The 27,402-nt window shown below is 35.3% G+C and overlaps 1 protein-coding gene across 1 annotated transcript in view; it reads left to right on the top strand.

Moving 5' to 3' along the window:
• LOC103162716 (cadherin-related family member 3) overlaps nt 1-27,402 on the top strand; it is a 101,427-nt gene that overhangs the window by 41,786 nt on the left and 32,239 nt on the right. Inside the window, exons 12-16 of the mRNA XM_035451504.1 lie at nt 90-270; nt 1,951-2,107; nt 7,631-7,736; nt 8,298-8,519; nt 9,273-9,418. Coding sequence (XP_035307395.1) covers nt 90-270; nt 1,951-2,107; nt 7,631-7,736; nt 8,298-8,519; nt 9,273-9,418 — 812 coding nt within the window. The remainder of the gene's footprint in view (nt 1-89; nt 271-1,950; nt 2,108-7,630; nt 7,737-8,297; nt 8,520-9,272; nt 9,419-27,402) is intronic.

Raw genomic sequence — 27,402 nt, 5'->3', positions numbered from 1 at the left:
CTAAGAGTACTCTGTTCATGTCATATCTTTAATGTACATCTTTTTTATCTTGTGGATGGCAACCACATCTTAATCTGCCTGCCTCGCAGACTTCGGAGATGTCACTGTTGCCTATCCTTTAGACTATGAAGATGTAACAACCCCAAAATCTTGGGTATTATATGTTAGAGTCTATGACAATGAGAGAACGCATTCAACAACTGGGACATTCACAGTGATTTTACAGGACGTAAATGACAACCCTCCACGATGCTCACAGGATATTTATGTGTAAGTTGTGTTGGCGATTTTTGCATCTTCCTTTGGATATTTGTATAGAGAAGACAGCATAAATGGGTGAGTGAGCATCAGTGATCCTAGATCAGAAGCAAGAGCTTTCCCTCCTTCTCATTTCCTCACACATGATACTCCTTCGCCTGGACAAGTTGTCTTACTTCATTTGTTGTCACAAAACGTAAAAATCAACATGGTAATTCTCTGAAATTTAGAATTTCTAAAAAGCCAATGTGATTGCCAATAAGGACTGTTCCATCTGTATGCAGAAAACCCAAGGGAAAGTTAGAAATGTGTATTCACAGCATCCAAATGCCAAGTAGAGGAGAACAATGGCAGCTATTTACAGTGAAGTACAAATAGTTTTGTAGGCTGAACAATGAATACTCCAGATTACTGGAAATTTTCACTTTGATTTCACAATGTTTTCATACCTTGCAATGGATTTAGGATAGTCTTCCATTGAATAATTTGTCTCTCTCTTACTGAGGACTTTGTGTATAAATAATGCAGGCATGCCTTGATCACTTATAAGACACAGAACGAGCCTCAACATTTCCCCCTTCCATTTCCTTCCTCCTAACCCTCCGATACACCATTCTTTGCTCATTTTCAAATCCATGGCCTAATTTTTCATTGTTATATGTACACGTATTCCTAAATACAATATTCCCAGTCTGTACTAAGCTACTTGGATCTATGTTTCTCAGGTATGTAATTAATTGGTTTTGCTCTTACCAAGGGAAGACTATTTCTCCCATTCTCTACATTCTTTAGTTACCTGTAGTTCTTTGTGTAGAGTTGAGGTCTCACCGCTTTTACTCCATGTCAACTTTTGCATGTTCACTGGTGTCATCCTAATTCAGCTCAAATTTGAGTTTCATGCTAAAATGCAATCTAAAGTTAAGTTGGAAACAACCTCCCAAAACTGATGAGAAACTCCATTGTAGTTGTTTGCCTTAGCCAAATAATTTACCACGGAATCACTGTTAACAATGTAACTTCAACCCAATGAGCCTTTCTTCACATTGATGAAAAGTGCCATAAAAATCTGGTGTTCTAGTGTGATTCATGCATTGACACAGGGATTCTTGCATATTCATGTGTCTGTGATCTTGTTATGTTCTGTTTCCAAACACAGGAGAGAAGGGAGATACACATGTAGATGACACTCCACATTCCAATCACTTTACCAGGAATTGTAATTTAATCTACCAGTTCCCATTCCATCTGCCAGTAGACCTCCCAGAAGCCATGTGTCGAGGTTGTAGGGAAATGCGAGAATTGCTACTTTGTAAGTCAATAGCAAGTAACAGGTTAATACTGACTTTCAGCTTTACTAGATCAAGAATCACCTTGGAGACCATTACTGGATACGTCTGACTAGGAGCTTCTATCGTAGGATAACTGATATGGCCATATCTGCTTCTTCTACCTCCAAAAAAAGTAAAAGATTGGGTTCTGGACTTAAAAGGAAAGAAAAAATGTGCTGGGCCCTTGGTCTCCTCATGAATGCTAAATCACGTCTTAGGCAATTTTCCATGCATACTATAAAAATCTTATTGTTCAAAGGGCTATTTAAATTATGTGCACAACATTTCACCTGATCTATTATATTAAATTTAATCATTTGCCCAAATCATGATAAATATATAACACCTATTTTTCTCATTGCAGAATTGAACTTCCTGAGAACATCCCAGTTGACACCTCTTTAGTGTCCCTAACTTGTACAGATCTGGATGGAACTATTCCCAACAACAATGTAACTTATCATTTGATTAAAGACACCTTTTCAAATAAAACCTTTACTCTGACAAAGAATGAATTGAAAGTAAGTATCATAAATCATTCTCTGACTGTGGTTCTGAGATTAACCCGAGATAGAAGAAAACATTTATTTTTATTATTATAAAATTGTTAATGAAATGCAGTAGTTCAAATAGCTGTTGGCAGAATTTGTTCCTGTATTTTCAACTGAACCTTAAATTGCTGAAATTCTAGCTTGTTTCAGAATGAATGTTGGAATGCAATTTTCATCATTAGAACTGAACTCAGGAGCTTATGAATTTCTTAAAACAATAGTTTTAGGATAAAATATTGTGTATTCATTTGGACTATGTTGATAAATATGATAAATGTGTTAAATATATTTTAACATAGAGACTATAAATTAAACACACATGCATACTTTATTATGGTATTTTGTAGTATGCATCATCTCAAATATTTTGATCAATTAGATGTATGTGTATGTTTGTATATATATATTTATGTAGATAGACAGGTAGATGAACAGATGATCTAGATAGATACAGATATAGATATATCTTTTATTTCCAATATATTTTAAAATCTAAATCAGGCTAAATATAGTTAAATTCATACATTTTAAAGAAGATTAGGCAAAAAGAGATTAGTCATTGTGTTCAACAGTAGTGAAGTGCAGCTCATCAAATCAACTGCTCATGAACAGCCCAGTGTTTTCTGCCTGAGCAGGATGGAAGGAAATTGCACGTTTTCATCTTGTTTTGATATGGATTCCATGACATCAGACTTCTATCCAAGATACATTTCATGCAAACCCCTATTATTCTTGTTCTTTCATGTTCTGTGAATGAAATGTATAGAATCACATTCATGATCTTAAATCAGATGTCTTTCAGTGTTGAGGTTTTGTACTGTGCAGCAAGCTAGAAAACCCATGGATTACTTTTTATGCCTCAATTACCCATGTACTTTTGTACAGTTTAATAGTTTCTGTAGATATTTCTCATTTGAATCTGTTTCTGACATTTCTTCTGCCTTGTGTCAGTGTCCCAGGTTTCTCCTTGGGTTGTCTCAACACTTCTTGCCTGTCCCTCTGCAGCACTAGTTAAACATTTCATATGTCCCTAGTTAGAAAGTGAAAAAAAAAACAGTATAATCAGAAATGAGTATCTGGAACATGTCTAGTGCTGGTTAGATAGCTATTCATTAATAACTGAATTGATGATGGATAATAAGGGAAAACTGTGTTTGTGGGTTATAGTAACATGTTACTTCCAAAAGTCTCAGTGTGATACATGCATGCCTAGAAATGTTGATGTGATCATAATATCAAAATAGATCTTTGCAATCTAAGTGTATCCATAAGCTGATCATGCTGGGAAATATAATATCAATATTCTTGAAGTAGGAAATATGAAAATGGTGGAAGTGTTTACAGTTCATTGAATTATTTCCATTGAAGGAATTATAACAGTATATGAAATATATGCATAAACAGCAAAGTTATTTTTTGAACCTATTCTAATTTTTACTGATTTCCTGAAAACAATTACATACAATTTATGGAATCAAAACCATTTAACCAAAGATAATGAGCTAAACACACTGATTGATGATTATACTATTCTTTTTTTCTCTTTTTTCTTCCCTTGCTATATGATTGGAACAGGAACAATAGTATTTTCCTCAAAGGGTAATTAGGTTTGAAAGGTTACTAAAATTATGCTTGAATTCTTTCTTTCTCCAAGGCAGGGAAGAGAAAAAAGCTAAAGAAAATGACACAAACTTAACACTTACTGAATTCAATATTACTATAGAAATATATAAAGAAAATATACATGGATTTCCAACAATACTCAATTCTTTAATTACAAGATAATAATTTAAACATAAAGTTTTTAAATATAAAACTAAAATTTATTAGCACATAGATAACCCCCCAAAATGCTATATGTTACAGAAGGATGTTATAGAGTTTCATCAGTTATCCAAAACTCAGACTGAGAGCAATCACTAAAAGTTTATATTAAAATAATAAATACAATTTAATTAGTAGCCAGTGGGGTTGAGGACACCAGAAAAAAGAGCCCACAAAATAAACTAAGTAGGACTCTTAGCTGCTCACAGAGACTGATGAAGTAATAAGGGAGCCTAAGTGGATCTGCGCTAGGTCATCCGCATATATGTTGTGATTGTTTAGCTTGGGTTTTTGTGGGACTCCTAACAGTGGGAGTGGGCTTTTGGTACCCTTTTCCTTCTACTGGGTTGCCTTGTCCAGTCTTGATATAAGGATATATGCCAAGTCTTATTTCATCTTGTTTGCCATGATCAGCTGATATCCCTGGGAGGACTGGTCTTTTCCAAAGGGAAATGGAAAAGGAGTGGATCTGGAGAAAAGGGGGGGGGCTGGAAGGGGTGGAGGGAGTGAAGACTGTGGTCAGGATGTATTGTGTGAAAGAATAAAAAAGAAAATAAATTCATGCAATATATTTTGATCAAATGATTCCTTTTTACTAATCTTGTAGCTGATGTACAACTGTTATAGATTTATACCTACTCCACAGGCTGCCACACTGTTTGAATGATGGTACTTTTGCTATACAGAAGCCTTTGTATTTTAAATAAGGATGTTTAAGGAGTGGTCTTTCTTCTTTTTTCTTTTTAATAAATTTATTGATTTATTTAGTTTACATCCCAGCCACAGTTTCCCCTCCCTCCTATCCTCCAAGTCCCCCACACCAACATCTTCTGTTTTCACACCCCAGTCCACTCCTCTTCAGTTTCTGTTTAGGAAAGGACAAGTCTTCCATGAGTATCAACAAAACATGGCATGCCAAAAATTGCAGTAAAACTAAGTACCTTGAGCTAGAAGGATGGCTCAGCAGTTAAGAGCACTGGCTTCTCTTCCAGGGGTACTGAGTTCAATTCCCAGTTCTCATATGTTGGTCCCACCCTTGTATAGTAGATCTAATGGCCTTTTCTGGCATAAAGGTAAGCATTTAGATAGAGCAATCATATATAAAACAAACAAATAAATAAATCTAAAAATGACAGCTTCTCATATTAAATATCAAATAAGAACAATATGTAACAAAGTCTGATCATCTCCTAAAAAACCAGAAAATGGTTGGAGACAGTCCCTGCTCACACTGTTAAGAGTTTTACAAGAAGACTTAGCTGCACAACTGTCACATTTATGCAGATGCCTAGGTCAGTCTCATGAAGGCTCCCTGGTTGTCAGCTCAGTCTCTGTGAAGCCCTATGCGCCCAGGTTAGTTGATTCTGTGTCCTGTTAAGGAAGCTATTTAGTAACAAAACTCCCATGGTATTGGCATTAAAACAGACACCTTGATCGATGGATCCAAATAGAAGACACAGACATTAATCCATACAAATAGGGACAACTGATTTTCTACAAAAAAGCCAACATTATACAATGGGAAAAAAGAAAGTATCTTCAACAAATGGTGCTGGCCTAACTGGAGGTTAGCACGAAGAAGAATGCAAATAGGTCTGTATCTGTCACCATGCACAAAACTCAAATCCAAGTGGATAAAAGATGTCAACATAAACCCAAATACACTGAACCTGATAGAAGAGAAAGTGGGAAATTGCCTTGGATGCATTGGCACAGGAAATAATTGGTCATTCAATGTTATATTTTTCAAAATGTAAAGAAATTGACTTTTTTAGTTTGAAGGAAAATAAAAATTCTATTCTTTACATCTTGTCATTTAGAATATCAAAATCTCAAAACTTGAATCTGAGAGTCATAATTTTACAACTGCCTTCAATGCTAGTGATGTCATGCATAGTGTTTCTATAATGTTTGTACCAACTTTGGTTATTTTCTTACAGTATCTATAATTACATTCAATGTTCAATTCATTTTTATTGTTTGTATAATCAAACAGAAATAGGGTTTAGCATAGTCAGTAATTTTAGTAAAGCACTATCATTATGAGTTAACTGTGTTGCTGATGTTAGTGACACTGATGTTATTTATTTCACCTCACTTTATCTACTTTGAAGGCAGACTATAGAATTTTAGCAGTGGCTTAAATTCAGATGCCACCTAGTATCTTCATTAATTACTAAAGAAGCTACCTCTCTGCCAGTTGGTTAATGTCCACAGCCTTTCATTTCTGCAAGTCTTGAAAATTATAGAATTTTTAAAAAGCAACATACTTCTGTGCCAACTAATCACTTGATTGCTACACACAATTTCCCTGCATAATAAATGTTGACTGTTAGGAAAAATAGCTAATGTGGACATGGTTATGACATAGAAAGGACCTCACATAAGCTGAAGAAGCCAACAGCAATCATGTGCTTTCTGTACACTGTTGGAAGATCCCAGAAGTCTAGGCTCTGAGTACTGTGAGGATTGCATGATTACTCAAGAGATGTGGAAATAAGATCCTTAGATTGCTTTGCCTGTGTATTTAGTGCTATTCAACATCCTTATGACATCATGTCTGCCCTATACATCCATCCTAGGACAGTAAAATTAAAGATAAAAATATGAGGCATTTAGCCGGGCGTTGGTGGCACTCGTCTTTAATCCCAGCACTCGGGAGGCAGAGGCAGGCAGATCTCTGTGAGTTTGAGGCCAGTTTGGTCTCCAGAGCGAGTGCCAGGATAGGCTCCAAAGCTACACAGAGAACCCCCTGTCTTGAAACCCCCCCCAAAAAAAATGAGGCATTTAGAGCCCTTAGTAGAGTTGACCTTAAGTCTTCTATTTACCTGATTTTGGAGCTTGAAGTTTAGTCTTGTTTTTGAGAGATTACTCTAACTAATTCTAACCCAGCTTTAATTTATTTTTGGAAAAACAGGAAGTAAGTTTATTGTAATGTCATTGCAAAATTCTTAATACAAAAGAGTAATTTTGGATGTCTGTCTACTTATTATCCATATATTCTAATGAAACCATTCCTAAATTGAACATTTCATAAGTTAAAAATCCATTTGTAGCTTATGGATCATCATATTGCAGCAGCATGGTGTGGCACACAAAAGTAGCTATTTTCTCTCATGATGGTATGGCTGGCTGGTGGAGGACTGGGCTCACACCACTGTGAAGCTTCATAGAGATAGCTAACCAGAAAGAGTTCAAACTGTCCCATAGAAGTCAGTGGCTAAGCACACCCTTGAACACCAGAAATACAACTTTTCTGGGTTATACTGCAACTGGGAAGTAAATGATGATCTCAACTAGATTATTTTTAACAAATAAGTGTTTGTGTCTTCGTCATTTTCCCTGTTTGTTACATTTCAAACTGTATCATTTAAGATATGTTTGCCTGAATACATCATTTGGATGAAGAAAACTATTGCCTGAATAAGATAAAAATAAATTTATTTAAATTAATTACAAATGTTTCGGTTTTTAGTGTGTTTACTCTTTAAGCTAAAGTTACATACATGGCTTGTGCTTGTGGCTCATAGGATATACAATACTACTAGAAAGTAATATTGTAAAGTAACATTTTTATTTATTTGTTTACTATCTTCACTTTGGATGCATAATTTGAAAATGGGCGTGTAATCAAAACAGAACTAATAGTATATTATTTTTCATTTACAGATTGGACCTATGCATCTAGATTATGATAATAGTGTTTTCTCAGAAATGGACTTTAAATATACATTGTTTATAAGAGTCTCTGATGAAGGAATTCCTGCACTCTCAAGTAAGAAGTTGTAACTTTAATATCTTAAAATAGTTTGAATTAAATAAGATTCATAATGTCTTAAATAGTGTTTCTTAGATTCTGTCATAGTTAAAAATGTTCCAATCATAATCCATAATAATGCATTAAATATTTATAATTAAATTTTCTCATTTAGTCCATGTATATTAATATTTAAAAACTGAAAGCCAACATAAAACTAGAATTAGGTAGCGATAGTGCTTCTCAAACATTGAATACAGAAATTTGCAGTCACTTGAAGAGAATTTAACATAATCATTCTGTACTATTTTCATATTCAGAATATTGAACAAGAAACCAGCTTATTCTACTTTGGATAATATTAAAAATTGGTCAATAAAATATTTTTATGCTAAACTTAGTTTTAAGTACACTAAAACTAAAAGTAAATAATTTACTAATAAAACATCAGTATAAACGTATTTGGGAAATCTCTGCCTATAAAATAGAGTATGTGTTGGCTATAAAGGAAAAAAATAAGAATTGCTGAAGTGGGCATATCATTGCTCTATCTACACTCACAATTTTTTTTCTCCATAGCCATCATCAGAATCATATTAAGGGTGAGCCGTATAAATGAACACAGTCCTATTGGAACTATGATGGCATTTACTTTCAGTGTATTTGAAAACAGTCCAATTGATACACTAGTTGGAAAAATTACATATACCGATGGAGACTGGCCATTTAACAATATACAATATGCCATTGTTGGAGGCAACTTTGGAATACCACCCAAATTTTACATTGAATCGGATTCAGGTAATGTAAAAGCTCTGATATTAATGAATAAGAATTAGGTTTTTTTCAGGGACAAGTTCCTGATAGGTTTTCCAATCCTAAGTGGTCAACTATAAATGCATACAAATACAAGTAACACTAATTGGATTCAGTGCATTGAGTATATGTACATATAAGATTTATGCCTGTATAAATAAAATATATATGCATCTATTTATGTACAACAATAATAGTTAAAAAGAAGAGGTTGTAAGTTCAAGAGGGATATGGAAGGAGTTAGATGGGGAATACTGAAGGGTTTAAATTATGATCACACAGTGTACTCATCTAAGAAATTGTCAAAAAATAAAATGAAAAAGAAGGATCTCATCTTGAATGTAGCTTATTTAGAAACCATGGTAATGAAAACTTTTCATCAGAAGCCTTCCCTTGAGCTATATAGTGTTCACCTTGCTTTGTTAGCTGCATCCATAATTCTTAGCAGCAACAGAGGGAGCATTGAGGCTTTGATCTTTGATATATTGAAGTTCAGAAAGCCTTTGCACATATGTTCCTCCAAATGCCTAAGCATGTACAGTAGGTGACTAATGCATGAATTAACATCTGGTATGATTTAACAGTGGAAACAGTGATACATAAATGTAACAACAATTAATTATATCATGTAAGTTCTATTTGTTACTATAACAAAGACTTCATTTCTATAGGTTATTATATGGTATTGATTGAAATTATTAATACCAAGATAACAACTTTTTCACTGTTTTATGTTAGGAATGATAAAGCTGTTGAATTCAGTGGACAGGGAAACAGTTTCTCAGTATAAGATAGCTGTGAGAATCACAGATGTGGCCAATGATGCTCTCCCTGACCCTATCAGGCAGAGAAGTTCTACTGCTCAGGTGACCATCCATGTTCTGGTAAGAATGCATCAAAGCTTGTGTTTTTTTTTATCATTTAAGAGACAGACATGCTCTCAGAAAATGAAAATAAAGGAAAGTTGGGAATGGTTAGTAGAGTCTTGCAAAGGTGACCTAAGTACAGAGTGATATATGTGGTCTCACTACATTTTAAGCGTAATGAAAATAATAAAATTGTCAGTTCATGCAAAATACTTTGGGTATTGTGATCAAACAACCAGAATTTTTATGAAGACAGACTATGGAATCACATGTTGCACATAGTTTGTTAGAAATACCACTCTACAAATAAGCATATCTTTGTAAACAAACAATCAGATTTTAAAGATTTTGCAGGCTATTCTAATGCATTTTGATTTGTATATTTGTACATCTTAATGTTCTTTCCCTATCTTACTTTCAGTGAGGTAATTTCTTCATAGTCTAAGTAGTAAAGGCTAATCACTCAAGAGTTTCACAGCATGAAGTATAATACAAAGACTTTTAAATATTCAATATGAGAATATATTTGACCTGGCTTGTTTGAGCTTCACATCAATACAATCAAGTACATCACTTTCATTGATGGAAATGTGCAAAAAAAGAATTTTTTTATAGATAGAGCTAACCTCCCTTCATCAAATGATTTCTTTCTGTTATGCTGCTAGAAACTGTCAGATTTTCAACCCTGGATCCCAGAGAAAGGGGAATACTTTCTAAACAAAGGATGATTTAAAGCTGCAGACATTGAATAAAGCCTATGCATAATGCTCTGAGGTGAGCATTTTCACATGTGTTGTGGTGAGCTGAACCTCTCAGTGGTGTCCATGGCTTCATGCTGTAATCTCCTCTACTGCCTCGTTACCTCTGGAAAATGCAATAAACCAGGCCACAATCTTTTTAGAGAGAAATTTAATGGAGTGACTTTAATGTTTTTTTTTTTTTTCATGACTCAGGGTATCATGAGCTAATGAAAAGTTCTTGATGATTCAAGCTTCCAGCAATATACCTTAACACACTCATACTTACAGTTTCTCTGTTGGGAACAGGCCTAGGTGTGAGGGCTTCTAAACCTACAACTTCCATTGTATTCTGCATGGCACACCTGAGATCCATTAGGTAGGGTGACAAGAGTTGGCTGTATTCTTCATTGAAGAAGCAGTCATTCATTCATCTCTCTCTCTCTCTCTCTCTCTCTCTCTCTCTCTCTCTCTCTCTCTCAGAATTAGAAAGATACAACCAGGGGGGAAATATGTGGTATCTTGACATCAGGTAAAGTTTAAATATTTCTTAGAATTGTAAACCCTTTACTCTGAAAATATTCCAGAAAAACTTTGTTCGAAAGTTAACAATACTTCATTCAGAAAGTAAGTACAGCCCAAATTTCTAAAAGTACAGGTTTTGAAAGTAGTACCTTATTTTTAACACAGACTAAAGCCATAATGAATATTGCTGTAATAGAGTTCTATTACTTAAATCAGAAGCATAAGAATGCATCTATACTTTGTCCAAATAAACTAACACAATCTCTGCTTCTTATAAACTGAAAAATAGTATTCTTTTGACCTGAATGGTCAAGCACACCCAAGTTTCCATGTTGAGTCTTCATCTCCAGTGTTATTTGCTTGGAGTTATTTGCATTTGTGCTAGGAGGTAATTGGATAAATGAAGACAGGAAGGTGGGACCTCAGCCTGATGAGATTAATATACTCAGAAATAACAAACAAACTCTCCAGGAAGCACACTCTCTCCACAGTGTAGACATTTTGAGAAAAACTGACTGTAGCAACCACTCGCTGGAAAAAAAAAAAACCTAAAGAGATCATGATTTAAGACTGGAAGAAAGTAAGTTTCTGTTATTTAAACCACTCAACCACTTGTACTTTGTCCATGGAAGCATATGGAGGCTTCAATAAAACAATGAAAGATATAATATTAAATCTATGTCCATAGCAAATATAGATAAATGGAAGAAGGTTAAACAATGAAATAGTACATAAATTGGTAAAATAACTCAAAAACTCATTTTTAACAACAATAACCATAGAAGGAGCCTGTCCTGTGAACAATGAATTCACTAAAAAGACACTGTGGTCCTGTCCAGCCAAACACCAAACATTTGTATCCATAACACTCAAGGTAAGCAAATCAATCTTTATACCAATAGTTGGCCTGCCAGAGTCTGAAGCAAAACAAAGACGATGCTTTGACTCAAATAAAAACAAAACAAAGTGAAAAAAAATCGCCAAGCAAAAATAATCTCAGCATGATCATGATCATGTATTGTGTATTACACCATAATGTACTTGCTGACAAGAATTTGCATACAAAACTGAAGGCTGTTTTGTCTCCTGCAAAGAGCGTGATCAATTTCCTTGGAGGACAGTTTCTAAATCATTACTGTCTTTTTTGTGATTCTTTTTGAAGGAATTGTTACTGAACATATGCCCTTTGTTTCCAGACTGAAGTACAGAGACTCTTCCATTCCAGATGCATGCTTCCTTTCTGCAACATGTAAAGATTTGCCATTCTCTTTACCTCTCAAATAATAACTGAATAATGGCAAAGAAATGAGTGCCTGTCCTTCCATGACAGTGCATTTCAGAATAGTTACAGTCTCAAAATTTATTACTGTAGGAAGGAAATAGTCTGAAAGCAGGCAACATCCACACAAAATTGACCCTGCCTGCTTAGAAAGGGAATTTAGTAAATTTTTTTTCTAAAAGAAAAGACCTTCTGAAGTGTCAAGATTTGCACATGTATTGGTCCTTTCTGTTAGCAAAATACATACCAAGATCTTTAACTTGGATCTGTTAGCTTTGGAAACCTTGACCCTGGATGATATGAACTCTATGCACATGCTCAGTGTGAATACATCACTTAATTTCACATATACTCATTGTCCCTGTAGGAGCAAAGATTTCAAAGGCTTAACTTGGGTTAGACTCCCAGTCTTCCCATATACAAATGTGGAAACAGGACAAGTTGTTGAAACATTTAAAATTGTTTCTTCATCACAAAATGCTGCTAATGCACCATATGATCCTGCAGTATAACTGAATTTTAAACATGACTCTGTGTAAAGCACTCAGGGACTCATAGTGAATACTATACACATCTTTCATAAACTTCTAGGACCACCCCACAGATGAAGAGAAACCCAATTGACATTGCTGTTCTGTTGGCACAACATGTTTTATTAGGATGAGGTTTTCATCATTTCTTCCACGGAACAAAAGCTAGAAACTAGTTAACTATGACTGATAAACACATTTAAAATGTACTTGTTTGTATAGATTATGGAATTAGAGTTGGTGCATCGATGTTCCTCATCTTGGATTTTTTTAAAGCACAATGTTCCTTGAATCGCTTATGTTAATATAAAACTTAAACTGTAAAAACTGTAAATCAATTTCTTTCTCATGCACTAAGTATGGCAGAGTTTAGGGAATTTTAAAATATAGCATACAGAGCTAACCTACTACAGATTTTATTTATAAGCTGCATAATATCACATTTGGAGGGGAGAAAGAATGCAACCCGAAGGAGACAAGAGAAATACCACATGCATTTTGGTAGATGTTGAGTTGTATATTAATCATTCTTTTCGGTGTCCCCAGGTTTCATCATACATGTATTTTGTCATTTAAATCTTTCTGAACTGAAATTATAAAATAATTCTTTTAATTTAGCATGTTGTTAAACCCTTGAAGGTAGAATCCTTTTCATGCATCCTTTCTCATTATCTAATAATCAAAAGTTTTTCCTTAAATATTTACTTCGCATAGTATATGTTGGCAATGAGGCAAGAAACATGAGTAGAAAAAAATGCTCTGAGCCCCAAATGCTATCACAAAGGAGGAGAATGTTCTTTTTTATTTGTTTGTTTTTACTAGTTCAAAGACATCAAGAATTTTTTCTCCATTTTTTAATTAAATTAGAAACAAGATTGTTTTACATGTCAATCCCAGTTCCCTCTCCCTCCCCAATTGAACAGAAACATATTTATTCTCCCATTTACATAATGGAAACTTAGACCCACCTCATCACTACTCAAAACCAATATGGTTTTTTATGGTTTTCTGAGTGGTCATTATGTAGAAACAATGGTATAGGCTAGTATTTTTCTGCTCAGAAGGTATTTTATCTTCTGCATGCACAAGTCATTTCCTCTTTACTTATTTTTTATTAATTTTTTATTTATATTAAAAAATCTAGTTTTATATAACAATCCCAGTTCCCTCTCCCTCCCATTTCCCCCACCATCCTTCCATCCCACCCCATCTACTCCTCAGAGAGGGTGAGGCATCCTATGAGGGATCATTAAAGTCTGTCACATCATTTGGGGTAGGACCGAGGTCTTCACCTTTGTATCTAGGCTGAGAGAGTATCCCTCCATGGGATTGGACTCCAAAAAGCCTGTGTATGCACTGGAGATAAAAACTGGTTACACTTCCAGCAGCCTCATAAATTGCTCAAGTTCCCAAACTGACACCCATGTTCAGGGGGCCTGGTTCAGTCCGATGATGGTTGCCCAGCTGTTAGACTGGGGTCAGTGAGCTCCCACTTGCTCAGGTCAGCTGTTTCTGTGGGTTTCCCCAGCATGGTCTTGACCCCTTTGCTCGCCACTCCTGGATTCCAGGAGTTCATCTCAGTGTTTGACTGTGAATCTTTGCTTCTGCTTTCATCAGCTACTGGATGAAGGCTCTATGTTTATTATAGCGGAAGGGCACTGAAGGTAGTTTTTCCACTATTGCTTAGATTCATAGTTGAGGTCCTTCTTGTGGAATCCTGGGGAATTTCCCTAGTGCCAAGTTTTTCACTAAGCCCATAATGGCTTCCTCTATCAATGTATCTCTTTCCTTGCTTTCTCTGTTCTTCCTTAACTTCAACTTTCCTGATCCCTCATGTTCTGCTCTTCCCTCCCCCTTTCCCCTCCTCTTTCTCTGCCCTCGCTCCCGATTGCCCCCATACTTTCAATTTGCTAAGGAGGTCTTGTCCCTTTCCCTCTTCTTTTAGGCTCTTCCTTGTTTCCTATCTTCTCTGAGGTTGTGAATTGCATGTACTCACTCATCAGTGGATATTAGACAAAGAGAAAGGGATAAGCAGCCTACAATCCTGTTTACTTCTAAGCAAAATTGTGAAGATTGTGTCCATGTAAATAGGTTATGCAATGAAGAACTTTGCTAAACCTAGCACCAAAAAAATTTGCCAGTTTGCCTTTTAGGGGTAGTTTTGAAAGACTGTGTGCAATATGTGTGTGTGTGTGTGTGTGTGTGTGTGTGTGTGTGTGTGTGAGTTTGAGCGGTGTTATACCTGATTATGTGTGCACCTGTGTGTTAAAACCAGCTGTCAATATGTGTGTAGTTCCTCAGAAACTATCTTGTGTGTTAAGACAGTCTCTCACTGGCCTGGAATTGTCCCTGTATGGGTAAACCTCATGGCCAGACTGTCCCAGTGTCTTAGCTGACTCTAACTCCACAGTGCTGGGATGAGCCACATAAATCACCAAACCTGGCTCTCTGGAGAGCAAAATTGTTCTTTGTGTTTACATTGCAAGTACTTATCCAACTCAACTGTTCTCTCAACTCCTAAAATAAAGCCTGCAAATGGAAAAAGTATGAGACAAAGAATATGAATTTCTGAGTCAGTGCTTGAAAAGCAGCCTCCCAAAATTCCTAACATATCTGATTGTGACAGAGTCAAGATTAGGCTTGTTCCACATGTGAGTCATGTTGCATGCTTTTTTGTGACATTAAATTGCACAGTCCATTTTACATACTGCAGAGTTTCCTTGGTGTGCTATTCCTCCAAATGATTAGAATTCTCACAAACTTATTCCTATCTTTCTCTTCCAATACTTTGAGACTAAACAACCATCCTTTTTTATGTAACTTACATAAAAATGAAACTATTAATTTAAGAGAGTTGTCTCAGACAAACGAAAACCATTGTTATCTCTTTTTACTTTCTGAGCTTTTTTAGGTGAGAGAATATGATTTTTCTAATTATTTAATAATTTTCCAGTATTCCTGAGTAATACAACATGGAACTATCAAGAATATTCCTAATAAAGTTGAATATGACTTTGACAAATAAAATACAAGTTCAACAATGATAAAAATAATGTTCTTAGAAATTCACCAACATGGCCGGGCATTGGTGGCACACACCTTTAATTGCAGCATTCAGGAGGCAGAGGCAGGCAGATCACCGTGAGTTCAAGGCCAGCCTGGTCTCCAGAGCAAGTGCCAGGATAGGCTCCAAAGCTACACAGAGAACCCTGTCTCAACAAACCAAAAAATAAAAAAAGAAATTCACAAATATGTTATTGAAATACCTGTGTAGTTCTAAAATATTTCCATGTGGGTATTTTATACCACTATCAGTGTTACATGGAAACTACTGCCTCAGATGAACTTTCTTTCTGATTTGCAGCTTTTATTTCTACTGAAAGACTTGTCCAAGTTTATCATATATACTTATAATAAGACAATATGTTTCCTGGATTATATACAAAACTTAAATTCACAAACATGTATGGAGGGATTTATGCATGTACATTCATATCCCTTTGTGTATATAAAGTAAAACAGAATCTGATGATTACTTAAAATAAAACCATGATACAAAAGATGAACATAAAATGGCATTTCCTGGCTGACATTTAAAATTCAGCCCAGAGTTATTCATCTGCAAATGGAGGGAGAATTCATCATAAACCTGATTCACCATAAGATATTATAAAAAATGAAGGATCTTTCAATTAGCTTATCTTTGACAATTTAGTCCATTTAATTTTGATAGCATGCCTGTCTCCATTGTCTTTTACCCTCTCTCTACTACCCTTCTTCCACCCCCGAGTCTTTTTCTTTCCATCTTAATGTCATCTTGTTTAGATGTTTTTGTTTGTTTCAATGGTTTTGATTTTGTTTTGTTTTGTTAGTTTGTTTGCTTGTTTTCTTTGTGACCCATTGGGTTTAACCAGGGCCACTCATGTTGGCATGGCTATGAATGTACCTCCTGTAGCATGAGTAACACCGCAATGACTGTATCACTGAAAACAATGATTTCCTTTCCTCTAGCAACTCTCCTTTGCCATTCATAACCCTGCACAGGGTAGGAATCTATCTATCTCTATCTATCTGTCTATCTGTCTATCTATCTATCTATCTATCTATCTATCTATCTATCTATCTATCTATCTATCTATGAATGGATGTTTGCTGGCTCAGTCTTTTGACGGCTGTTTGTAGGCAACTGCAATTGTTTTAAGTTTTGAGTCGTCAGCCATATCATACTCGTAAGACAGCATTTAGCAGCTATTCTTCTGATCATTTTGCTTTCCATTCTTTCTGTAACCTTTCCCAAGATGCTCTCTGAGCCTTAGAGGGGGTTAAGTGGATGTCCTGTAGAGCACACAACATTCACTTCTCTGTGTACCTTGGGCAACCATAGCCTTTGCATTAATGACATCCTTGGCAAAGCAAAGTTTCTTGGATCAAGGCTGAGGAAAGCACTAGTTTGCAGATACAAAGAGAGATGTTTAAGAAGCAGTTTAACCACATGTCCACTTAACAACACAAAAGTGTTCAGTTCACCCCTAGGTTTCATGATCTCTCTAACCATGGGCCCTTGACCCGATCAATAGAAATTTAAGATATGAACATGTACCTAGGAAGAATGTGCCAGATCCTGTCCAAAAGTAATTGGTTATTCCCACAACAGTCATGTTACCATTGTGTCAGTAGATACTTCCTGCTTAGCAAATTGATGTCTTAGTATGTGAGCACTAAAGCTGGGGCAGACAATACTGTCTCTATCCAAGCTGCCTGAACAGCAACTTCCAGCATTGTGAATGCTAACAGAAAGGAGGGAACTTCCATCTTAAGTAGGCCATGTTTCTCTTTCTTCTACATCCAAGGTGTGTGGTGTCTTCTGCAGTAGGGCCTTACCATGAAGTTGTGGTGGGAAAATAATGGAAATGACCATAATCTCTATGGTTTTTCAGAGTCTCTGCACCTGCTTGGCCAACTACTTCTAGAAAGGCATACAACACCTGCTATTAGGATTTTCAATCCAATAGCTCATGACTTCTTATGTCAGCATTATTTACTCATGCACAGAGTATATGTTTACAGTCTTACATTAAATTATATAATTTGCATTTAGATTGTGAAGCAGTGAGTTTCCTTGTGGCTTCCTGATTTACCCCATCCTCTCTGTATACCTTACTTTCTACCCCACCCTCTCCTTTCATAAAGGATGTGTTCCACCACGAATATTTTTTATTAATTTAAATTTCAGCAAACATGACAAAATGTAAACATACATAACACTTTTGAAAATATCAGCTTGGACATTTATTTTCTAAATAAAATTTATAGAATTATTTTTACAAATGCTAATTTTAATTATTTCAATTACATGGTAGATGTAAGGCATTGAAGTTACTTTCTATATTAACTATTCTGTAATAATTCTTTGGCATATCTATACCTGTATTGAGTTTTTGCACTAATTGACTCTGATACTGAGTTTAATTTATTACTTACTAGTTTTCTAGAGCTTCCAAAATAAAGTTATAGGAACAAGGTATATTAAAATCAAAATGTATTATATTTTTAGATGATAAACATTTCAAAATAAAGTGATAGCAAGCAGTGTTTTCTGAGAATGTTTTAGAAAATATTGTCTTCTAAGCTTTTCTTCTAACTTCTGCTGAAAGTCACTAAAACTCACTGTTGTTGAGTTTTGAGACAAACCATTCCAATGTCTTTCTTTTTATTTACGCTCTGTGTCTTTTTATATTTATTTTTTCATAAAATATATTTTGAGCATGATTTTCCCATCTCCCACTTCCTCCTGGATCCTATCTGTCTATCCAGTTTATGTTCTTCCCACTCCATCTCTCTCTCTTTCAAAATAAAAATCCAAAATCCAAAAACCAAAAGCAAGGAAAAAGAAAATGAAAACAAAAGAACAAAATGTCTTCTAAGAAGGGTGGTATATTGATCACGTTCCTGCATTATTACAACATGATATCAGGTTAAATCACCTAAATATGCAAAATGAAATGTCTCTTGGGGGTGAAAATCAGTTTACATATGACATATGCCATCCTTGTCAACTGCTACATTGGAAAGGGAGTTTAAGATAGTATCCAGAGACACAACTGTGGCCTCAGATACATAAAAATCTGTGAACACTTTAAAAAGTTAAATTTGAAGAATTTGTAAATCTTGGTGAATGCAATGTCCAAATAAAGTGATAATGTGCTAAAGTTAATATGAGGCTTTGAATATGTATGCACTGAAACTCAAAATTATTTAAATAATGATCTCTAGAACTTGGTGTGATATGAAAGAAACAGTTATAAACTGGGATGAGTAGATCTTGTTTATCCATTACTAATATTTAGACCTTATGAAGGAAAGAATATTGTAGAGAATTGCAAAGTTAAAAAGAGAAAGAGAGAGATGCCCAGTGCAGGAGAGTATGCTTACAATCCCAGCTGAGGTAGACAGAGGTATGAAGATCAACTATACACATCTACAGCTACACTGTGAGCTCAAGGTCCACAGAAAGAAATAAAAAATCAGAAATAAGCTAAAAATCAACATATAAATGGTTATTTTCATTTTTGTTATCCTCACCACACAATATTTTGATACTTAGCATTGACCTAGGGATGATATAAATAATTCATATTTCTTTTATAAGTAAAAAAATCAATATCTCCCAATCTTGAAAGCATATGCTCAAAGTATTATACCCTCAACCAAATGTGTTTTTCTAAGGAGAAGAGGTTTCTGACCCTTCTTGTAAATTATAGGTCCAAAGATGATGCACAGATATGTTGTCCATCCATAAAACCATTGCTTTCCTTGCACTCAGGGCATATAGAAGCCCCTTTCTTGTTTGTAATTGAAAATGTTATCAGCATGCTTCTCTATTTTTTGAACAATAGAGTCAGAAACACTTCATAGGAATTATTTGTTCTGTTTATGAATAGGAAAAGTGAAATTTTTGAACAGAGTAACAAAATTACATGCCAGATACAGATGAAAATATCCTATGAAAATGATAGAACACTATTTCTCATTTATGTAGAAGCAAATATCTCCAAGAAATATGAAACTCATATATAAAATGTACAGAGATACTCATATATCATGATCACATAATTATTACTGGTATGAAAAGATAGTTGAATATTTTCTAATATATTTATATATTACACCTGTCTACCAGGTTAAAAAAAGACAATTGGTACAATTACACCAATAGGTGGTGTGGTGCTTTGAATAGGTATAGCAACTATAGACTCATGTGTTTGAATGCTTGATTCATAGACAGTGGCAATATTGGGAGGTGTGACCTTGTCAGAATAGGTATGGACTTGTTGGAGGAAGTGTATCATTGTGGAGACAGGCTTGGAGGTCTCATATGTGCTCAAGCCCTGCCCAGTGTGACAGTCATATTTTCTGCTGCCTGCAGATCATGATATAGAACTCTCAGCTTCTTTTCCAGCACCATGTCTGCCTGCACACAGATGATAAGGAACAAAATATCTGGAACTAGAAGCCAATCGATTAAGTATTTTCCCTTATAAGAGTTGCTGTAATCATGATGCCTCTTCACAACAACCCTAACTAAGACAGTTGTAGAATAACATTTTAAAAAATCACACACTAGATCATGATGAATATTCTAAACAAAGTAGTAATCAAGAAATTTCTTGACTTGATAGAATATATCTAAAAACAAAACTCTTCAAACTAATATTCTACTTAATGGCAGGAGGATATACTTCTCATCTCAGTTTGAACATTATAGCAGAAGACCTAGTTAATAGGAGAAAAGATGATAGGAGACTTTTTTATTTGAAAGAAAAGAAATAAATAAAATTATTTTTGTTTGTGTTAGATATTTTTACATTGAGAATATACAAAAAATAATTGAGTTCGGGAGTTAAGAAGCTGTTATAAAAAGCTTATTAGATGTTAGTTTAATATTCTAAAGTTTATGTTTGTAATAATCTACAATAAGCAAGTAGAATTTGAAATCATAAATATATTATTCACACAAAAATAAAGAAATTGAAACATTAGATATAAATATAACAAAATAAAGGAAACAAAAGAACTACATGGAGAACTATTTTATGTTCACGGGGAGAGAAGACTCAATATTTTTAACATATAAGTTATTTACAACTTGTTCTGAAGAATCAATGCAATCCAATAAAAATTCTACATATCTGCTTTAGAAATATTGACAGGCAACTTGGAGAGCCAAAGACTATGAATGAAATATTGAAGAACATGAACAAAATCTTTAAGACAACATAGCAGGCTGTGGTGACTCATGCCTCTAATTCTATCACCTTGCAGCCCAGCTAGGAGAATTTCCATGTATTTGGGACTGGCTTGGTTCACACAATGTGAAGTGCTGGCTCAAAAAAGTATTAACCACAGTAGTTAAGACTGTGTCATATTAATGAAAGGACAGTGAAATAACCCAATAGAACAAAGCCAAAGCACTCAACCAAGACTGCCTCCAGGGAGTAGTGCTGGAGTGAATTTACTCAGGGTGATTTTACATCTAAATGTAAAATTCAAAAGTAAATCTCCTGGAAAATGTAGAAGAATTCTGGGGTACTTTTAGTACGAATCTTCAAGATACAGCATGGACACAGGACACGTGAAAGTGTCCAACGTTGTCCAAATGATGTGACAGACTTTGAACATCCCCCACGGAAGGCCTCACCCTCCCTGTGGCGCAGAAAGGGGATGCATAGGGAGTCAGTAGGGGACAGGGGATTATGGGCTGGAGAGAGAACTGGGATTGACTTGTAAAACAAGATTGTTTCTAATTTAAATAGAAAAAGAGAGGAAAAAAGAAAGTGACACATGAAAGTTCTGACCAACTGGGCTTCACTAAAATTCGCTATCCTTTTGTTTTTGAAAGATGATGTCCAAAAACTTACACAAGCTACAGTATGAGAGAAAATATTTGTAAGATACCTGCCTGCTTTAAGACGATTCCAAAAATGCAAAAAGAAAATGTCAACAGTAAGAAAAGATAGTTTTGCGATGTGTGAACAACAGCAATAAAATCCTGAGCAGATATTTTACTAAACATTTTTAGGTGGAAGCAAGCATAAGAAAATCTGCCCAACAGTGTGATCTTACACATGTAAATATTAAAACTATAATGAAAGACTAATAGAAATGCTTTGAAGGATGAAAACAGAAAAAAAAAAAAAACCAAAAAAAAAAACAAAAAAAAAAAACAAACCCTGACACTAAGTGCTGACAAAGCTGTGGAACAACAGGCACTTGTGTCCCTTACCAGTGGATAAAAACTGTGTCTTCTCTAGACAAGTTCAACATTTTCTAACAAAAGTAAAATATTCAATGGCACCATCTGGAAGTCAAACTCAGTTACATTCAGTTTAGTTAACTGAAATTATATCTCCACCCCAAATTTGGAAGCAGGTGAGATGCTCTTTAGTGGGTGAATGGATAAGATTTAAGATGTAATAGGTACATATTATTGAAATTTAATTTTAAGAGCTAAAATCTAAGGCACATATTCTTGAAAACCCGGGACAACTTAATTAAAATAGATGGGGCTATATTCTGAAAATGAAGAAAAAAATATGAAACTTTTTTTTTTGGAGAGCTATAGGGGCCTGGAAAAGATTGGGACAAATGACTGCTGAAGAATCCCCAGTAGTGCTACTATTTTTATTCCAGTTTGATCATTGGAAGTCTGCCAGACCATAACAAAGCAAGTTCCAGATTATGATTAGCAAATACTCTTGTGTTGGCTGCAGTGCCATTTTGCTGTCTGTCAACATCCATACCATCTTGCATTAGAACGGCGTGTCAGACATTTAACTGCACTTGCCATGGAAACCAAGATTCCTCATGAGAGTTCTGAACACTGGGACAACAATAACATTGGATAGTCTACCCAAATGAGAACTTTTTTCCCTGAGTTTTCTCTTTCTTCCTTGGCTAAAACAGGAAAATTCAGAAACAAACCCTGAAGGGGGCTGCTTTTTATTTTTGTTATTTTTTACACTGAATATGAGCTTGATTTCATTTTCAACATTACTGTTGTTTAATACAAAGTACTCTGCTTGTCATTTTTCCAGCACAGCAAATAACCACAGAAACAATGAAAAGAAGGGTAGGAAGTATAATTTTTGTTATTTGGCTCAAGGACAGCATGAGAGAAAAAAAAAGAGAAAATCAGGTCTGTGCCCACCCATAACTGAAAATCCTTCTTAAGTAAAAGCTCAGCCTGAGACTAGAGACTCTATGTGTTTAGACCTCAGAGATTGGAAATGGCCCCTGTGTGCCCTGGGAGACTGGGGGTGTTCACTAAGTGTCCAAGAACTCAAGAACATACATTTTTACAAGGAAGAAAGCTGACATACAAACTTTCTTCTAAGTACTACAAATAACATATGGAAAATTGATCCCATAAACTAAGAAGAAAAAATACAATAAAGGAATGAGTTTTGAATCCCAGTATGCCAGTTAAGAGATATATTCCAGGCTTTTATCCTAACTTCCAGAAAATATGACTGAATTGAAGTGGGGGATCCAACAAGTGTTTCAAAGACATTTTCTAACTTTCTTTGCAAATATTACACAACTGCCTACATTGTCTTGTTACTTGCAAAACAAATACTTGAGGAAGGAGAGAAAGGCGGGGTGGGGGGTGGGGGGGTGGGGGTGGGGGTGGGGCAGAAAACCAAACAAAGACAGAGACAGAAAAAAAACTAAGCCATACATAGTTGGTTTTCTGTATACCTGAAAGTCCAGGTTTGTGTTTTATTTTTCAAGTAATGCCGTTAGATGGTAGCAAATTTATTTCACTTGCAGATAGCCTCAATGGGACACCAAAAGGAAAAGTTTCTACGTGGGAAACTATGCACTTACAGTACTAACATTTACTAATTTGTTTGTTTGTTTTGTGTGTGACTGCATGCCTGAGCATAATACATGCCATCAAATCTGTCAGTTTGTATGAGCTGGTTCTCTCCTACCTTGTGGTTCTGTGGGTTGAACTCAGGCTTGGTGGCACGTACTCTTACTTACTGAACCATCTCTCTGGTCCCATAGTTTATAATTGTAAAAGAAGATTAGATATCAGTGATTTGATCATAAACTATGAGTAGTCTGAACACATACAAAAGCAGCTTATATTTCTTATTTTAATTAAATATTGAATATTGAATTCTTCGTGTTTTAGTATTTAAAATATTACTTTACTCTGTTCAAATATATTTATTTTTATTGTCTTATTTTGATAATTCTAGCATTTCTTAGAGTACTATTTGTGGTTTACAAATTTGTATACTTACTGTTTTCAGGGTTTCCTCATTATAATAGAAAAATAACTATCTGTATCATAAAATTATGCCTGTATATCTAGTTTTATTTTTGTTCCTTCACTTTGTGACTCTCATGTGTTATAGATCAAAGTTTATATTCTATTTCTCATTGATGTTCCCAAATTATAAGAATAGGGCAATTCTGAACTCAGGAAAAGAACTCTGCCATCTTGAGTAGAAGTTAACAAGATCTTGCAGAAACTACTTCTTTTTACTCTGTCCCTGAAAACCCAAGACCATGGAGGGATAGCTGTCATGATTAGTACCACTGTCCCATTTAGATCCATTCTAAATGCCTGAAGAACCAAGGCTGTGGATGGGGACAAATTAGTTTTGAAGCATCAAAGTGAAATAACCTTGATTTCTCAAGCCCAACTGAAGTAGAGGTTGAGCTCTGGGTTTTTCTTTCTAGTCTGATTCTTCAGTGGATTGAACAATGCCCACCCTCATTGTTGGGTCTGTCTTATTACATAATCTTAGGATTCATCTATTAAACTTTCCACAGAACTTCACAGACACACCCAGAAATGTGTTCTTGGGTATCTGAAAACTCTTAACAAGTTTTCCAAGGTAATTTGATCACTTTATATTCATCCATGTAGTGAAGGAAATTCAATTTCATTACTTCATCATTTAGTGCTGTCACTGTTTTTTCTAACGACGTTTATCTTGCATTTCCTCACTGCTTTGTGGTGATGACTGTCAATGTATAGTGATATTCACTTAAATGACAAAATGGCTGCTAGCTGTAATTACACCATGTTTTATGTATAATATTGACCTATCATTTTTATTTATTTTTCTTTCTTTTATTTTTACTTTTTAACCCATGTCCTTACATTTTTGCCTTAAATAATTAGCTATATAATTTCATGGTATATGATTCAGTATTATATTTGTATTTTACTATAATTCAAAATGCCTTTACATTCATTATGGTTGCTACTGTATTCATATTTATTCTATTATCTTGTTTTACATATTACCAGCTATGTTTATATCTCCCTTTCTACATTTTTCTCCTTTTATGTTGACTGATTTTTTTTCCTACTTGTTTTGAGTTACATGTTACATTTTTTTCAGTGGCTAAAAATTTCCCAGGAATCAATCAAGGCGTGAAGAAAATGGAAGCCCATTCATAAAAATAAACAACATTTAATATAAATGACAATAGTTTTCTATTTTATAGAAGTCGGTTACATTAGTAACCACATTTCCAACTAAAATAGAGATAGCACTATTGGATATATGACATTCAGTATTGGGTTCAGAAGTAAAAAGTAGCAAGATTGTGGTTAACTACAATGGTACTAAAGGGAAATGTCAATTGTTTCCAAGGTAGTGGAGATAAAAGAGGGCACCTCCTCCAGACACAGGAAGAGGACAACACACAGCACTCTGAGATGATGACAGGGCCTTCTTTGACAGAGAATTTCTCAGAGGGAAGAGTACATGCCTGCCATCCATCCTACAGACTGTCACAGCAAACAGAAGTACAAAGCCTGGATTACACTTGCTATCCTAGCACACAGGAGAGTGAGGCAGGCAGAACATGAGTTCCAACACAAGAAACAAGGTAAAGAATGCAAAGGAAATTAAGCAGAAGACACCAGGCAGAGATGGTCTACAGATTCAGAGGCAGAACTTAGTGAGATAGCTGACTTGTATGGTTATTCTCCACTAAGGCTGCTCCAAGCACAGGTGGCACCTAGGACATGTACCACACTGGGAGCCACCTGCTGAGGAGTGTTACCTGGCAGTGAAGAGAAGATCACATGTAAGGTTACTGGAATCTATCTAAAATTAACAACACATTAAACTGAATTCTCTCTCTTTTCTTCTCTACCTCCCTCCCTCCCTGCCTCCCTCCCTCCCTTCCTCTCTCTCTTTTTCTCTCTCTCTCTCTCTCTCTCTCTCTCTCTCTCTCTCTCTCTCTCTCACACACACACACACACACACACACACACACACACACACACACACACACAACAAAACACTCAACCATATAATAGTAAATAAAGGATGAAAACTTGGGACAAAAGGCTTCTTGCTGCGGATACTACTTGGTGGTTGACTCTAGAACTTTCCTCTGTTAAATCCTTCAAGAATGTCAGGTAGCAAAGAGTAGTCAGTGAAAGAGGTTTCCTCCTCTCTTTTCACAATGATTACAAATGATTACAAATCTTATTAAGTATTAGCATTAGCGTGACTATTGCGAACTTTTCCTAACCAATTTAAGTCTATAAAAATTGAGCTCATTTTCATTCGCCTCTTTAACATGCACAGTATCAGTACATGGTTTAGCTTTTAGCTATTCATTTATTTATTTATGGTTTTTTTGAGACAGGGTTTTTCTCTGCATAGCTTTGTAGACCAGGCTGGCCTTGAATTCACAGAAAACCGCCTGCCTCTATCTCCCAAGTGCTGAGATTGACAGCATGTGCCACCACTGCCCTGCAACTTTTGGCATTTTAATCACAACATGTAGTTATATTTTTTATTAAAGGTTTAAATATAAAGGGACATGGAGTTCCCAGTTTCATGTTAGAGGTAGGCTTTGTTTGGGCTCGCAGTTGAGGATAGTCTGTGATGGTGGGAGAATTAGAAGCTGGGCACACTGTATCTCATGTCAAGTAGCTGAGAGCTAAGAATCTCTCACAGATATGCTGAAGGCATTTTTCTCCGTGATTCTTGATCCTAGCAAGTTGACAGTTATCAATAATCACCAAAGTCAGTCTACACAATATGGTTTCCATGGCAATTTGCTTGAGTTCCATCATTCCTTATTTCAGGAGTTTATATATGATAGTTTCTCCACTCTTCAAATATATGCCTATATTTTAAAACTCAGGAAGAGCAATAGTAAACCTTTTTTATTAGAGACCTTTTCTGTTTTTAATTGCTTAAGGTAATATTTATACAGAGAAAGTAACGATAAGGGTACATGCCAAACCTGTACCCACCATGACTATTTTTTACCATATATTTTTTTTACCTTCTTCCTGTTTTATATCATTTTATCTTTAAATGTTAAGTATAATTTTTTATCATTTTTCTGTACTGCAACTCTTCCCAGTTCCTCCCTACTTCCTTACCCATCCCTCTTCCTACCTCTCTCTGTCTCATTCTCTGAAAACAATCCCGTAGGAACACTAAAATTAAAATCAAGGTGAATGAGAAAAATAACAATTAGACAAAAAATCCAAAATAAAACAAAAGCACACACACACAAGCACATACACAGCATGGGCATAGGGTCTGTTTTGGAGTGTGATTGATATACAGTTTCCTCCATTGAAGAAAACTGAGTTTTCTTTCTGAGCTAAAAGCTTCATGGTTAAGGATGGGACCCTGTGTCCATTCCCACTTTCAGTGCTAGAACTGACAAAATATACTTCCAAACCAACTCTAATCAGAAGAGGTATGGAACGATGTAACAACCCCATTCTGAACATCTACTCATCCAACTTCCTAATTTATCTACTTAGTATTTTTGTTGTACTTTAAGATTGAAAGTCTAAATACTATTAAATAAAAGGCCCACAACATCCCAGGTTGTCCAAACTTACCATGTTTGTACTTAAAAACT

This window comes from Cricetulus griseus (assembly GCF_003668045.3).
Source record: "Cricetulus griseus strain 17A/GY chromosome 1 unlocalized genomic scaffold, alternate assembly CriGri-PICRH-1.0 chr1_0, whole genome shotgun sequence".
NCBI lineage: Eukaryota > Metazoa > Chordata > Mammalia > Rodentia > Cricetidae > Cricetulus > Cricetulus griseus.
Note: the sequence above shows the minus strand (reverse complement) of the source record. Positions and strands in the feature narration are given on the sequence as shown.